General features: G+C 37.7%; 1 protein-coding gene across 1 annotated transcript in view; it reads left to right on the top strand.

Annotated features, from left to right (window-relative positions):
- CRYBG2 (crystallin beta-gamma domain containing 2) overlaps positions 1-13,922 on the top strand; it is a 1,696,066-nt gene that overhangs the window by 1,466,500 nt on the left and 215,644 nt on the right. The window contains exon 16 of the mRNA XM_044084069.1: positions 6,222-6,334. Coding sequence (XP_043940004.1) covers positions 6,222-6,334 — 113 coding nt within the window. The remainder of the gene's footprint in view (positions 1-6,221; positions 6,335-13,922) is intronic.

The raw sequence follows: 13,922 nt of genomic DNA, 5'->3' as shown, positions 1-13,922 counted from the left end.
AAATGACCCACCGATTTTTTTCCCTGGGAAAAAAACGGTGTTCTGCGGCTTCGCTATTTTCTCATTTCAAACTTCTTGGTTCGATGTTACGTTGTTCGAACACCTGCGCATTCGTTGTTGTGATATAGACCCCATTACTACACTATTGTCTATTAACTGGAACTTCCTAAAATCCTCCCCTTAGACAATGCTGTAAGTGAATGCAGTTTACCCTAAATAGCCTTGCACCTTCTAGAAAGAAGAGACTAAAAACAAATAATGCAATTTGGCTATCCAAAATGTTGAATGCTATTCCAGGATAAAGAAAAAGTATGGCAAGAATGGCAGATATATAAAACACCTCAAGAAAACTTCAGAATACTTCACAATCATACTAAAAAGCAAATAAATGAAGACAAAAATTATACTATAATAACTTTCAGAATAATACTAAGCACAACCCTAAACAATTTTGGACATCCATCTTACATCCTGGCCAAAAATTAAACCCAAGTGCATCTCCCAATAATTCACTACTCAAAACTGCAATACAGTTCAAATCTTAGTTTATAGATAGTATACCATCTCTAACCAAGGAATTCTCAACATCTAGTCCCAACCCTGCCCAACAGCCACATATCACCACATTAACCTTCACTTTCAAACCTGTGCTCACATCCTATCTAAATCTACTCTTAAACAAACTTCAGCTATGATTTTCTTCAGCTGATGACCTTCCAAGTGAGTACCTAAAAAATAGCAGCCAACAGCATTGCCTGTCCTGTCTCAATCTTTACAAATTGGGAAGTACAGGAATCCCACGTTCCCTATCGATGGAAGAAGTCAGACATTATCCCTCTGCACAAAAGAGGAAATTAAACAGACATTAATAATTTTAGACCTTTAGCAAACGTATCTTTCCTTACCATAATACTTGAAGATGTATTCAGAAATGATTGCTGGACTATCTCCTGCAGGAATAACTCCTATCCCCTACACAACATGGCTTCCATCCTTCCCATAGTAGTAGCACTGCCCTTAATAACTTATATAGATACTGTCAGTAAAGCTAGAGGTAACGGCAAACTAGTCTCTTCCTTATTTCTAGACTTGTCGAAAGCCTTCAACAGTTTCTCACAGCAAAGTTCTACTTCAAATGTCCTCACTAGATGTCTCTCAGCCCACCCTTCTGTGATTCAAATACTACCTGTCCAATAGGTATCAGTCAATAAAATGACAATCTATGCTCTCTCCTTACCTACCAGTCACCGTGTACCACAAGGATCTATCCTTGGTCCCCTCCTCTTTAACATTTTCACCAATACCGTCTGTACATCCACACAGCAGGCCCCTCTAATAAAACACACAGATGATTCCACTCTCATTTGCACATCTGACAGCATGGTACACCTCCAAAAATTACTGAGGAAGCTTTAACAGCCAATGAAACAACTCACAACTTATGCTCAACAAAAAAAAGACCAACCTACTACTAATTGTTTCCCCAAATCCGTCTCACATGAAAAAACAAAATTTAAAATCCCCTCTCTTAATAATACAACAATTAAAGTCACTTCTCATAGCAAGTTATTAGGGGTTATATAGTTGATGATGGTCTTATATTCGACCTGCACATACAAAATTGCATAAGAAAGAGTCATCAAAAAGTAGGGATGCTTTACAAAGACAAAAACGTTCTCAATGACACAACTAAAACTACTTGTCACTACTTACCTCCTCCCCACTCCTATTTATAACACTCCCATCCTTACTAACCTCCAGGCTTCACAAAAATTATAACTTGAGCAGTTTAGCTATAACAAAGTTGCTAAATTTGCAGCAAATACCCCTTTCAGAACCCACCACTGTATAGCACTAAAAAGCCTAAATTGGTTAAAGCTGCCTCATCACCTAACATATACACAGCTTCTTACTACCTATAAAATTATCCAGCATCCAGCTGCCTGTACAGCACTAAAAAGAACATTCTACACAGTTATGTTCCCAGTCGGACATTGCAATCCAGAGACCAAAAACTCCTGTATGTCTACAAACCTGTCAAATATGCTAGGCATTGTCTGTGCTTGTACAAGGCTGCTAAGGCCTGGAACTCCTTATCTGTATCCACCAGGTTAATACACTCCTTCTCTTTCAAAACTGGTCTGAAAGACTTCCTAGCTAAAATATGGCTTTATTCTTGTTCACAATCAGGATAAACTATGCTTTTCCTTAACTTCTTATTGCAATTACTGTTTGTGTTAGACTGTTACCTTTAATTTCTCTACAAACTGTCTAAAATTTCTCTAAATATTAAATGCTTGTCATATAATTTGTATTGATTTTTAACCAATGTTTTTATATTATGTCGAATTTGTTATAATTATTAAACTGTAGCTGTTTTTGTTTTATTTTTGAAGATTATAAAATTATTGTTCTTAAAATGTTTTGTAATAATTTGGAGCTTTTCTCCCTGGGCCTCCACTGACCCAGTCAGACTTTCCCGGTAATCAAATGTCAATAAATAACTAAATAAATGCAGACAATTGTGGTTCACATTACCTTATAAATTATAATGTACAAAATTAATATCCAGGTGCTTAAAATTATTATGTACTATAAATCTTGCATAATCATGTCCCTTCAGAAAGAGATATGTTTTCTGCTTATATACATTTTCTGTAATTCTCTGTCTTGTGGAACCAGCAACCAGTACAGAATGAATTTGTATATTAGCCTTTGTTTTAAAGATGTTTAGATACTGAAAGGCAGTAAGTAGACCTTAAAGATAGCAATGCTTCATCTCAGCTGCAGAGGACAGACCAGTTTAGTTGCAGCATTACAAGCTTTCCAAATTCTAATGTACACTCTTCAGCGGTCTGTATTCTTTTAGATGTTGCAGTATTCAGTTCTTTCTTATCCTAGGATTGACTCATTGCTGCAATTTAGACTGAAGACAAAATTTGGATAAAGTGTTAACAAATGCCAGAAGAGACCATGTTCTGGTAATATGTTTAAAATGGCAAAGAAGAATCTAATTCAGGTTCAAAGTCACACATTTGACAGTTAGACAACAGAAGGTTATGCTCTTATGGTGCTAATCATAAGCATTTTGCACCACAGTTAGGCAAGAATGCACTAAAATATTATACCAGCACTCTGTGCAGCTCATAGAAATTGTTATATTTAGAGGTAAAACCCGGCCATGCAGTCTCACATCATCGTGTAACCATAGTATCCTGTACATGTTGTGAACAGGCAAAGCCATCCCAGGACTGTACATGCTTTACAAACAATGCTGTAACTGCTTGTGGGACTTGATCCTTACAAACAACACACTTAGCTGCTTGTGGGAATTAATCCTTACAAACAACGCAGTAGCTGCTTGTAGGATTTTATCCTTACAAACAATGAAGTAACAGCTTGTGGGACTTGATCCTCATATTTGCAGATGGTACACAGCTTGCGACATGGTACACAGCTTGTGACTACAATGGTCCTTCATTGCTGATATTCTCCTCAGCTAAAAGAACTAAGCACTACCTCTGAAATTAATTTAAAAATTCTTTGGATTTCAGGAATACCCCTACCAACATCAGGGTTCTTGGTGGTTTAGGCAACTCTGCTACCATACTCATAGCTTTCCTTCCCACATATAGTGACACTGCTGAGTTACTGCAAACGGGATGTCTTGCTGCACCTGACCCCACTCATTACCATACTATATTAGACCCCACTCATTACCATACTATATTAGTGATCCTACCTTGATGTTTGGGCCAAAAGCATGATAAACCTTTATGAAAAACATTTACGTATAGTAACAAAGTGCAGCACAGTAAGACCTTATTGTTTTTAAGGTGAATGAATCATACCTTAATAAATAGCTGTTCACTGCCGTCCCATATATAGGGTGGTGCAGTGGTGCTGCGATTAGTGTTGCCACCTCACAGCAAGAGGTTCTCCACTTTGATTCTTGGCTGGTGTGCCTTCTTTGTGGATTCTGCATGTCCTCCCTGCATCCATATGGGTTTCCTCTGGGTACTCCAGTTTCCTCCCACATTCCAAAGACGTACATCTGGAATGTTTCTCCCTGAGCCTCTGCTGAAAATAGGCTCTGTCTCAGTCAGACTTTCCTGGTAAATGAATGTTAAATAAATAAAAAACATTGTATGTCAATGTAGCATAACAATCAAGAATGCCTTTTGCTCCTTAGCACATGCTTTTTGTGCATTTCCATGCAACTTATTAACCAAAAAAAAAAATCTTTTTATACTGCATGACAGTACTGTGATCCATTTGTCCTGACAGGTGGAGTGCGAAACATAACACACAAAATGCAGGTATACGATTGTGCAATGTGTGTATGACTTTTGGGGCATATTAGAAACTGGGCTGTGTATACAAAGTATAGGAAATGTTATTTGATAGCAAAAACTGATAAATGCTTCTTACTAAAAGTTTTAGAATATGTTCTTTCTGCTGCCATCACTAGGTCTTCATGATCTTAGTTGCATCAGTAAATACAATAAGAACAAACAAAATAAAAGTTATTTTTAATGAATTATATAACATGAAAATACTCATACTAGGTAAGTAAATACAGAGGTCAACAGAGAGCAATGCAGCGGTATATATCTTAACTTATTACAGATGATAAGATAAGATTGCCAGTGTATCATTGTCTAGCAAGAAATACAATGAAAACTGAATTAGTGTAAGTTATTACCATAAAGTAACCATAGGTGCAGGTGTCCATTATTTAAAGTATAGACACAAAAGTGCATAGAAATATTGACCTGCATTACAAATATGAATACCTCATTGATCTGGTGTGCCTGTTTCCCCAACTATTTGGTAAGATGCAGAGCTTAGTTAAACATCATTTATGTCATTTTACCTCCCATCTTCTTCACAATGGTTACCATGACTGTCACCAATATATTATAGGTACTTTATAAGTATATTTGCTTGGGCAGAAGAATGGGACATGTACGTAGTGCTTGGTAATGCCTGACACTACGATGTGTAAATATATTATAGGTACTTTATAAGTATATTTGCCTGGGCAGAAGAATGGGACATGTACATAGCGCTTGGTAATGCCTGACACTACGATGTGTAAATATATTATAGGTACTTTATAAGTATATTTGCTTGGGCAGAAGAATGGGACATGTACATAGCGCTTGGTAATGCCTGACACTACGATGTGTAACATTTTCATAAACAGATCAAATTTGGGTTTAGAGGACCAGGCCAGAATTCACTTTCCAGTTAACTAGAAGGTAGACTTCAGAGAGTTGTCCTTGGAACACAATCATCTGCACCCACTTCTCTGCTTTTGTGCTGCCACATAGTGTCATGTCACCCATGCTATTTATGACATATAGTTTATGGTTTTTAAATGTCATTCACAGATATAAACTAGTTTTCTCATTTATATGGCAATACTCAAAGTCTTCATCCATCCATGAAAATGTTGTTTATTTTAATTCTAAATTGCTACCTGCCAAGATTGTCAGTAACCATTTAGTAATATCCTTAAAGAATGAGTTATCTATTGAGTGTCTATTTCCTGACCTGGATACAGAACAACATTCAGTACTCCACTTAACAGTTCCAGGTTGAGGATAATGCTGAGTGAGAAAAACATTGGAGATAACATGACCGAGGAGACACAGTGACATTGTAGACAGCATTGTTCCTCCACAGTGATTGCTCCTTCAGTTCATTTTCCAGGTGGGGGTACCTCCTTTGTGGAGTCTACATGTCCTTCCCTTTACTATGTGAGATTTGGCCAGATGTTCTAACTTTCTCCAACATCTCAAATACATGCAGTAGATAAATTTATGATCATGCAAATGGCTTCTAGGTTTGCATGCCATGAGAATGTTACTGTGTGTGTGTGTGTGTGTGTGTGTGTGTGTGTGTGTGTGTGTGTGTGTGTGTGTGTGTGTGCACGCGTGCGTGTGCACCAGTGTTTGTTGCAATAATCTTTAACTTGCTTACAAAACATAATTTGTATTTGATATTTATAGCTTGATATTTTTTAAATGAATTTCAATCGTCTTATCCTTTGTATAGGTATCATTAATGCTGCCCATTTTCCTGTTTGCATGAACTGTATGATTTTTTAAAAAAAATTATTTTACAAAGTTCTGCTTATTTGCATTATTTTTTATTCCCACCTTGTTTTTTTGTCAAATATACATCATGCATTTTGTGATATTTATTTTGTTTAGATAGAGATGTTTTCTGATCCAGCATTTGAAGGTAACTGTGTCAGCTATGACGAAAGCCGTCGGTGCTTACCACCATCTTTCAGAATGCACTCCTGCAGGGTATTTGGTGGCAGGTAAAATGTTGTTTGCATTACTATAGGTGAACTGAATAAAAATGGATGGGGCAAAAACAAAGGCTGATGGTAAAAAACAGCCATTTAACAACAAATTCCTCTTGAGTTTACCTTACTAAAAATAAATGATGTTCATCTTGGTGAAGAATTCTTCAGTCAGCCTGACATTAGTCTTCTTATACAACTGAATAAAATGTGTACTTAAGCTTTAGATCTCAGCTAGGGGGTGGTGGTCTTAGTTTCCAGAAAGCTGAAGTGACCTGTGGTGTGATTGGAACAGCAAGACGTACACCTTACTGGATGGGAGATGTTAAGGACTGTAATAGCTACAGAATTGTCATTTTTCACATTTTTTTCTAAACTGATGAAATGCTTTGTTTTCAGTTCATTATTCTGTTTGTTTTTATTTATATGTTCATAGGCTAGCTGCTCTTCTGGATCATTTCTAGCCAATTCCCCTTAGTAAGAAGCATACCCTGTACCTCTTGTTTATGAGGTAAACGCGTTAACCATTATGACAGCCTCTGCCCAACCTATTTTTTTTTTATTAAAATCCGCAGTGGTTAGAAGAATCAATCTATACTTCATATCAGTGCACCTCAACATGATGCAAAAGAATTAGTGTTTGGGAAATGTGACACTAAAATACAAGTACTCTCCGTGGTATCCCTGAAGTGTCAAGCAACCCAAAAATGCATTAGGCTGGACAAAAAATCCTACTGCATGACATTACAAACTAAATACCAACACAACCCCCCCAAAATTTTGGAAAAATGTACACCAGCTACTAAAACCCACCCAAAAGGCTACCCCCCAAACCATCCACCCCTGACACTAAATTTCCCATCGAAACACAATTCAACTTCCACTTTGTGAACTCAATTCTATCCTTAGTATCACAGGACATTTCCAATCTCACTATCCCCCAACAAAATAACACTAATACAAGCTTTACCCTCATAACAGTTTCCACCACTTCAATCAAAAGCATGCTCTCCAAACTGAAAACCTAATCAATAGCAGCCAACCTACTCCCCAGCTATTTCTTGAAACTCACAGCAGATGCTATTGCTATCCTAATCTCCACTCTCATAAACAGATCAATTATTGAAAACTATGTGTCCAAACTCTGGAAAATATCCTATGCTACACCCATACATAAAGGCGGGACCTCCACTGAACTTAATAACTACAGACCCATTGCTATACTCTCCCCCCTGGCCAACATCCTAGAAAAATGCATCCATACTTAGGTGCTAAAATATCTCCTAGACAGCAACATCCTGTCACCTACAGGTGTCAACTCTTTATTTGGATATGTCCAAAGTATTTGACACAGTCTTGCACCAAATTCTGCTAAACAAACTAAACCAATATCAACTATCAAATTCCACTCTTACCTGTTTCCAAAGCTACTTAACTGACAGGTACCAAGCTGTGAAATGGGAACATTCTCTCTCTCCTCAGCTGCCCATAACTATAGGAGTCCCACAGGGTTCTATCTTAGGACCACTACTATTCACAATCTTCACAAATGATCTCCATACCTCCACACAGCATCCATCTATCATTTAGTATGCAGATGATACTACCTTAATCTGTGCTGCACAAAACATTCCCACCCTCCTGCAAACATCTCAACTAGCATTCTCTGATGTTGAAAACTACCTTACCAAAGCCCAACTTATCCTCATTCCAAAGAAAACTCAGCTTATGATTATAACCAGTTCTAACAAAAACACTGATAACAGTCAAGTCACTATCTACTCCCCAAATGCTACTCCACTAGCTCCAGTGGTACATGCTAAGCTATTGGGAATAACCATAGGCTCCCACCTAAAATTTGATAGTCATCTCAACTTAACTATTAAAAAAGTACATGCCAAACTGGGATCACTATACCGTATCAAACCATTTCTTACCAACAACACAAGATCAGCCATTGCTTGCTCCCAACTTCTGTCCACCCTACTCTATGCATCTCTCATTCTGATTAATCTCAACAAAACTGAACTAAGCAAAATGGAAGCCTACTATAAAAGAATTGCCCACTTTGCTGCAAATTGCTCATGTAGAACTCATCACTGTGCTGCTTTGAGACAGCTACACTGGCTTGAACAGCCCAACCTCCTAACCTACAATCAGCTCTGCCTCTGTCATTCTATCTATTACCTCCCCAATAAGAGTCCTGCCCTCAAAAACCTAGTACAACATCACTCAACCAAAAGGCCTCTTAGATCATCAAGCAAACTACTAAAAGAAAGTCACCAACAGCTACAGTAGCTTTGGAGACACACTATATAGTAGTTCAGCGGCTAAAAAATGGAACTCTCTTCCCACTAGCATACAAAACACATCGTCCAAAGCCTCCTATAAATTCCTCATTAGGCAACATCTCAAGCAAAGTTGGCAGTACTATGGCTGCTCCCCAGGCTAGGGAAAGCGGATAAGGTACACATACTAAACCTAGAGTACTTGATAATAGTTTTCACTCTTACTCACAAACATCTGCACCTATGTACTATGTATTCTACCTATGTTCCAAATTTCAGCTGTACACCACAAATCTATTAATTACCTTTATTTTTAAATTAATATTTTCTTGTTTGTTCTCTCCACTGTAACTGTTGATGTGCTGCATACAACTGTAAAAACATGTCTATTGTAATTTGTATGTATACTGATCATGTCTAAATATCTAAATATATCTGTAATTTTTCTATGTGGAGCTTTTCTCCCCGGGACTCTGCTGAAAAGGTTAACAAATGTAAAATAAAAATAAAATAAAAATAAATAAAATAATAATAAAAATAAACAAGTATAGTGGGTCCAAAACCAAAACTGTGTGGAAGATTGTCAATCCATATATATATATATATATATCTATATATATATATCTATATCTATATATATATATATATATATATATATATATATTTAATCACTGTATGTTAATCAGATCAGATAATGGTAGTAGAAGTAGTGAACCTAAACCCGTCCTAAGTCAAAAGAAAATAATAAAAGATATATAATTTGAAATATTATACAGAATTACTAAATATTCAAATGTAATCCAAGCAGAGTAGGCAGTCTGTTTCCAGTCGAAAATCCTTTATTAAGTTTACTTAATAGGAAGTGAGTTAGTAAAATTCCACAAGAACAACAGGCTGGCGTTAACTCTACCAGTGAACTTAAATTGTGGGAGAAGGAATTGCATGATTGGGCTTACTCGATGGGCTGAATGGCTTTTGCCATATCTGGTAAAAACTGTGTCATCGCCTGGGAAGGAATGAATGAATGAGCCATTCAGGTGCATGTACGTTCACCAATGTGAAATCTTGTATACAAGGCAATTAATAAACAACCAGACAAACAAATAAATAAATAAAAAGCTCAGATATATGGCCTTGCACAGAGTCTAGCCAGTGGGTGGTGCTTTCATGGAAGTATGCACCTAAGTGTCTGTAATGTTGCACTAAAACATTGAAATCTGAGTCAGACTAAGGGAGGAAGGGAGTAGGAGGGGAAGGAAATTTTGAAGTTCTTGGTCTGAAATTTGGGATGTATGGGAAACACTTCTAATAGAGGGAAGGGGGCACAGACTGGGGATGGAAAAGACAGCTCTAATTATGTTTCCTGGAGGTAAGGATGAGGGATCTACGCAAACTAGGGTAGGTATTCTTAGGATAAAGGGGATGATTTTGTAAATGAGGAATGGAAGAGGTGATAGGACTAATGACCAAGACAGGAGCTCTGAGTAAGCAGTTTAAGATGGAAGGGAGTGGGGATGGGTAATGACTATGTATGAAGTGCAGTGTAGCAAGTGAAATTTGTGTGCTGAACTCAAGATATGGGCTGAATTAAAAATGACCAGAAGACTTGGAGGGCTGTTTATGCATGTTGCATAAGATTCAAGGTGGTAATATATATCAAGTAGCATTAGATGATGACTATAAAATGATTTTAGAGTCCCAGATGGGTTGTTTCAGAAGATCCAGCACAGCAAGCAAAGTCGTGGAGTTTTGTAGGAAGGGAGGAGGTAAAATAGACTGTATCTAAGAGAAGAAACCTGATAGAGAAAAAGTGGCAGAGGCAGATCTTGGTATGTCAGTTGATTAGATGTTAGTAAATCATGATTTGGTGAGGAATATGGTCTAGAATGAGACTGCAGAGTGATGCCATAGTGAACCTATATGTTCTTGGTTTAGGGAACTGTGAAGTAACGGAATGACTGGATGCTCCAAATTGGAGCATGGAGTGAAAGGCAGAACAAGGCTTGATTAATGTGTATAGTAGAAGACCCAATGGGGAGGATAAAGCAGAGTACAAGAATGTCATGCATTAAGAGAGGGAAGTGAATCAGAGATTAAATGAGGGCCCCTTTAAAGGACATTTAATAGGTTCCTTAATGAATGGAGATGACACAAAATGGAGCAGAAGAATGTTTAGAGTGATCGGATCAAGCTGAAGCCAGAAAGACAAGTAGTAAGGAAGATGGTATTAAGTAGAGTAGAATTATAGTAACCTCAAGAGATTGTAAGGCTAGGCAGCTAACCTGGAGGAGGAAGGAACAATCAAACGTCTCAAATGTACAGATTTTCGCAGAATGTCCAGATTTTTGCCTGATAATTTTGATCCATTCTTCATAAAATTGTGGTTTTCTGGCAAATCAGTGGCAAATCTTTAATGATTGAAGATAGATAATAATAACAGACATTTGAGTTTCAGACTTCAAACCCTTCAGAAAATTCATGATATTGCAAAGCCCATTATTCTATCAACTTTCTAAGTTTGTAAGAGCAATATTTAAAAATGGTCCCTCTTTTTGGGCCTTTGTCTCACTTTTATTTATGGCTTTGTCCAGATCTCTTACTGTAAGAGGCTGAGAGGTATGGAAACAATGCATTCATAGTCAGAGGTTACGGAAAACAAGACAGAAACTTGTACATATAAGAAAATAAGATGCAGGATAAATATTCTTAGAACAATATCATGATTTATATTGGGAGGGGGAACCAAGACAAGGAGTGGAAAAGAGTAGATTTTGATGTGGCACTGCTTGATGGAGGAGGCTGTTATAAGAGAAGACATTGGCCACTGAGGGAGAAAAAACAATGATATAGTTAGAAAGGAGAAGGCACACAATAGGAGATGTTCTCCTCGTTGATTTCTCTAAGATGGTTAAGAAGTAAATGGTCAAACTTTTGATGGAAGGTTTTGAAAGACCCTTAAATGTGGAAGGATTATCCTGTTCAACAGATATGGTGAGGTCAGCAGTCCTGCCAGAAGGGAAAAAAGCTCGGGAAGAACCAAGAGCATTTTATTCACAGGATCATAGGATGTTACTAGGCTAATGGCCCTGGAGCCCTTACAAGCTTAGCCCAGAGTTTATCCCAAAAAAAGAAATCAAAGGTGGAACCCCTGGGACAAATTTGTGGTTTCCCATCCACTCATCAAGGTTGTGCTTGAAGAGGGTCAGCGAGGATATTCCCTGTTTCTAAATGGTGAAATAAAAATCCTCTTCAGAATTCTTACAGATAATGATAAAAAAAGTCTTCTTCACAATTACAAAGTGATTGTGAGAGGTACTTGGGAACATGATGTGGGCAGGTTTTATTAAGATGTGAGATTTGGAGAACAAGTGAAGTTGGTGGATATGTGTGTGAACTGTGTATCATGGCACTGATGGGATGGCAGTGTGGTGATGATAGGTATTAAGAGAGCCTGGAATTCCATGAAGTGGAAGTTTGAGTACAAGTTATTAAAAATAAAGTTTGGAAAGAGATAGATAAATGGAGTACTGACATTATATTGTTATCCTATTATGAATATATCAGTAAGTGACAATCTAAATAGGGGAACAACTCTAAGAAATTATTACCCCACAGGGCTGTATTTATCTTTCTATTTATTTTGCTAATATTAGATGTAGTGTTTCGGTAGCTGAAGAAAACAACGTTAAGATTATGGAGGGAAGATGTACAAACTTGTTGTAGCATATCTGTAAGTAATTTATGTATGGGAGGGTCTATTGCTGGTATTAAAGGAATATCATTGGTTTGAGGCTCTACTGTACTATGAGCAGAAGTGACTAGGTCATTGAGGCAAGGAAACTTGGATGGTTAAGAGCTGCCAATCATGAGGGAAGAGTCAAGAAATTTAGGCTGCGAGTGTACCGCATTCTGCAGAAAAACATAGAACAAAATTATATTGGTGGCTTGGAGGAATTACTAAACAGTTGGAATTCTGGTGAATGAAAGCAGGTTTCTTGATACGGAAAGTATACATTATCAGAATGATGATAGTGCCACAGATATTAAATAAGTGGGTCATTTGCGTGTGAGACAAAATGAAAATGCCTTCGAGATGCTGTAGGTATCTTCTGTAGCTTTGTATAACAGGGTTAGAGAACAAGGTTATCTAGGGCACATAGGACACTGATAAAGGGAGTGAAGGACAGGGGAATACCTGAGATTTAATGTGCATGATGATAGTAGGTTTGGGAAATGTAGTAGAAAAAAGAATAAGGGGGAACAGCCTGGATTCAGTGGGAAAGTCAATGGAAGGGATGATGAAAGGGGGCAACAGACAGTGTGAAAGAAGGTTGTTAGTTTTGTGCTGGGTGAGAGGGGTTTGGATTAGTGTGAAACTGCCAGGAAAATGTTTGGGAAAGCATATGAAGGGAGAGAGTTAAATGGTAGATGAAAGGAAAGGGAGAACAAAGCAATAAGAAGAAGTAACAGAGGAGTTTGGGCTAGAACCAGCCTTAAGGTGAAAAAACAGTTAAAGATCACATGGGGAGGTGCATGCACAGATGGAAAGTTTGGAGCCATTTGAAATGGGGACAAAAAGGAATGTTTAAGCGAGTTTACCTGGCAGTAGGCAGGGAGGAAAATGAGTCAACTTAGGGAATGCTACAGGGGGAAATGGAAGAAAAATCAAGGAAGTGATATGAGAAGGGAGGAAAGAACAGAATTAGTTTTTTTCTGAGGTATGAGAGGGTGAAGCCAATAGGAGATATGCAGATGTCATTAGTCCACTAATAGTATAATATCCTGGCTATGTTTAAGATGGAGAGTCTCTAGTAGCAAGACAGATCCTACAGGTATCAGGAAGAAAATATGGCAGAGTTGAAGATATGGTGTTTCTGTTCAGGGGTTTCACAGTTACTGAAGGCTGCAACTGTATTAAGGATAAGGTAGATAGTGGTTAGACTGGTAAGTGATAAAGTGGACACTTGGGATAGGATGGAAAGACGGCTGATGGACCAAATTCAGAGGTATGGATTGATGTTCATGGAAGTATGAATTAAACTTCAAATAGCTAAGCAGTGGAAGGAAGAGGAGGTTAGTTTAATGGCAGCAGTGATGTCAATAGTTTTAGTTGATATTGGAAAGTGTTGAATGGACAGTGGAAGAGGAACAAGACAGAACAAATGTGGGGAGATTACCTGCTATGCTCTGTCAAAGCAAGAATCAGTAAGAAGCAGTAGAATTGGATTATATTCATGGGAGGAGAGATAACATGGTTATCTCAGGTTCATGGGGTGCCTTTTGTCAGATAGGAAGAGTACTGATGCCCAAGTTTT

Source organism: Protopterus annectens, chromosome 1.part1, assembly GCF_019279795.1.
Source record: "Protopterus annectens isolate FY-2018-M chromosome 1.part1, PAN1.0, whole genome shotgun sequence".
Taxonomy (NCBI): domain Eukaryota; kingdom Metazoa; phylum Chordata; order Ceratodontiformes; family Protopteridae; genus Protopterus; species Protopterus annectens.
The sequence above is the reverse complement of the archived record's forward strand: the minus strand, read 5'-3'. Positions and strand labels throughout refer to the sequence as shown.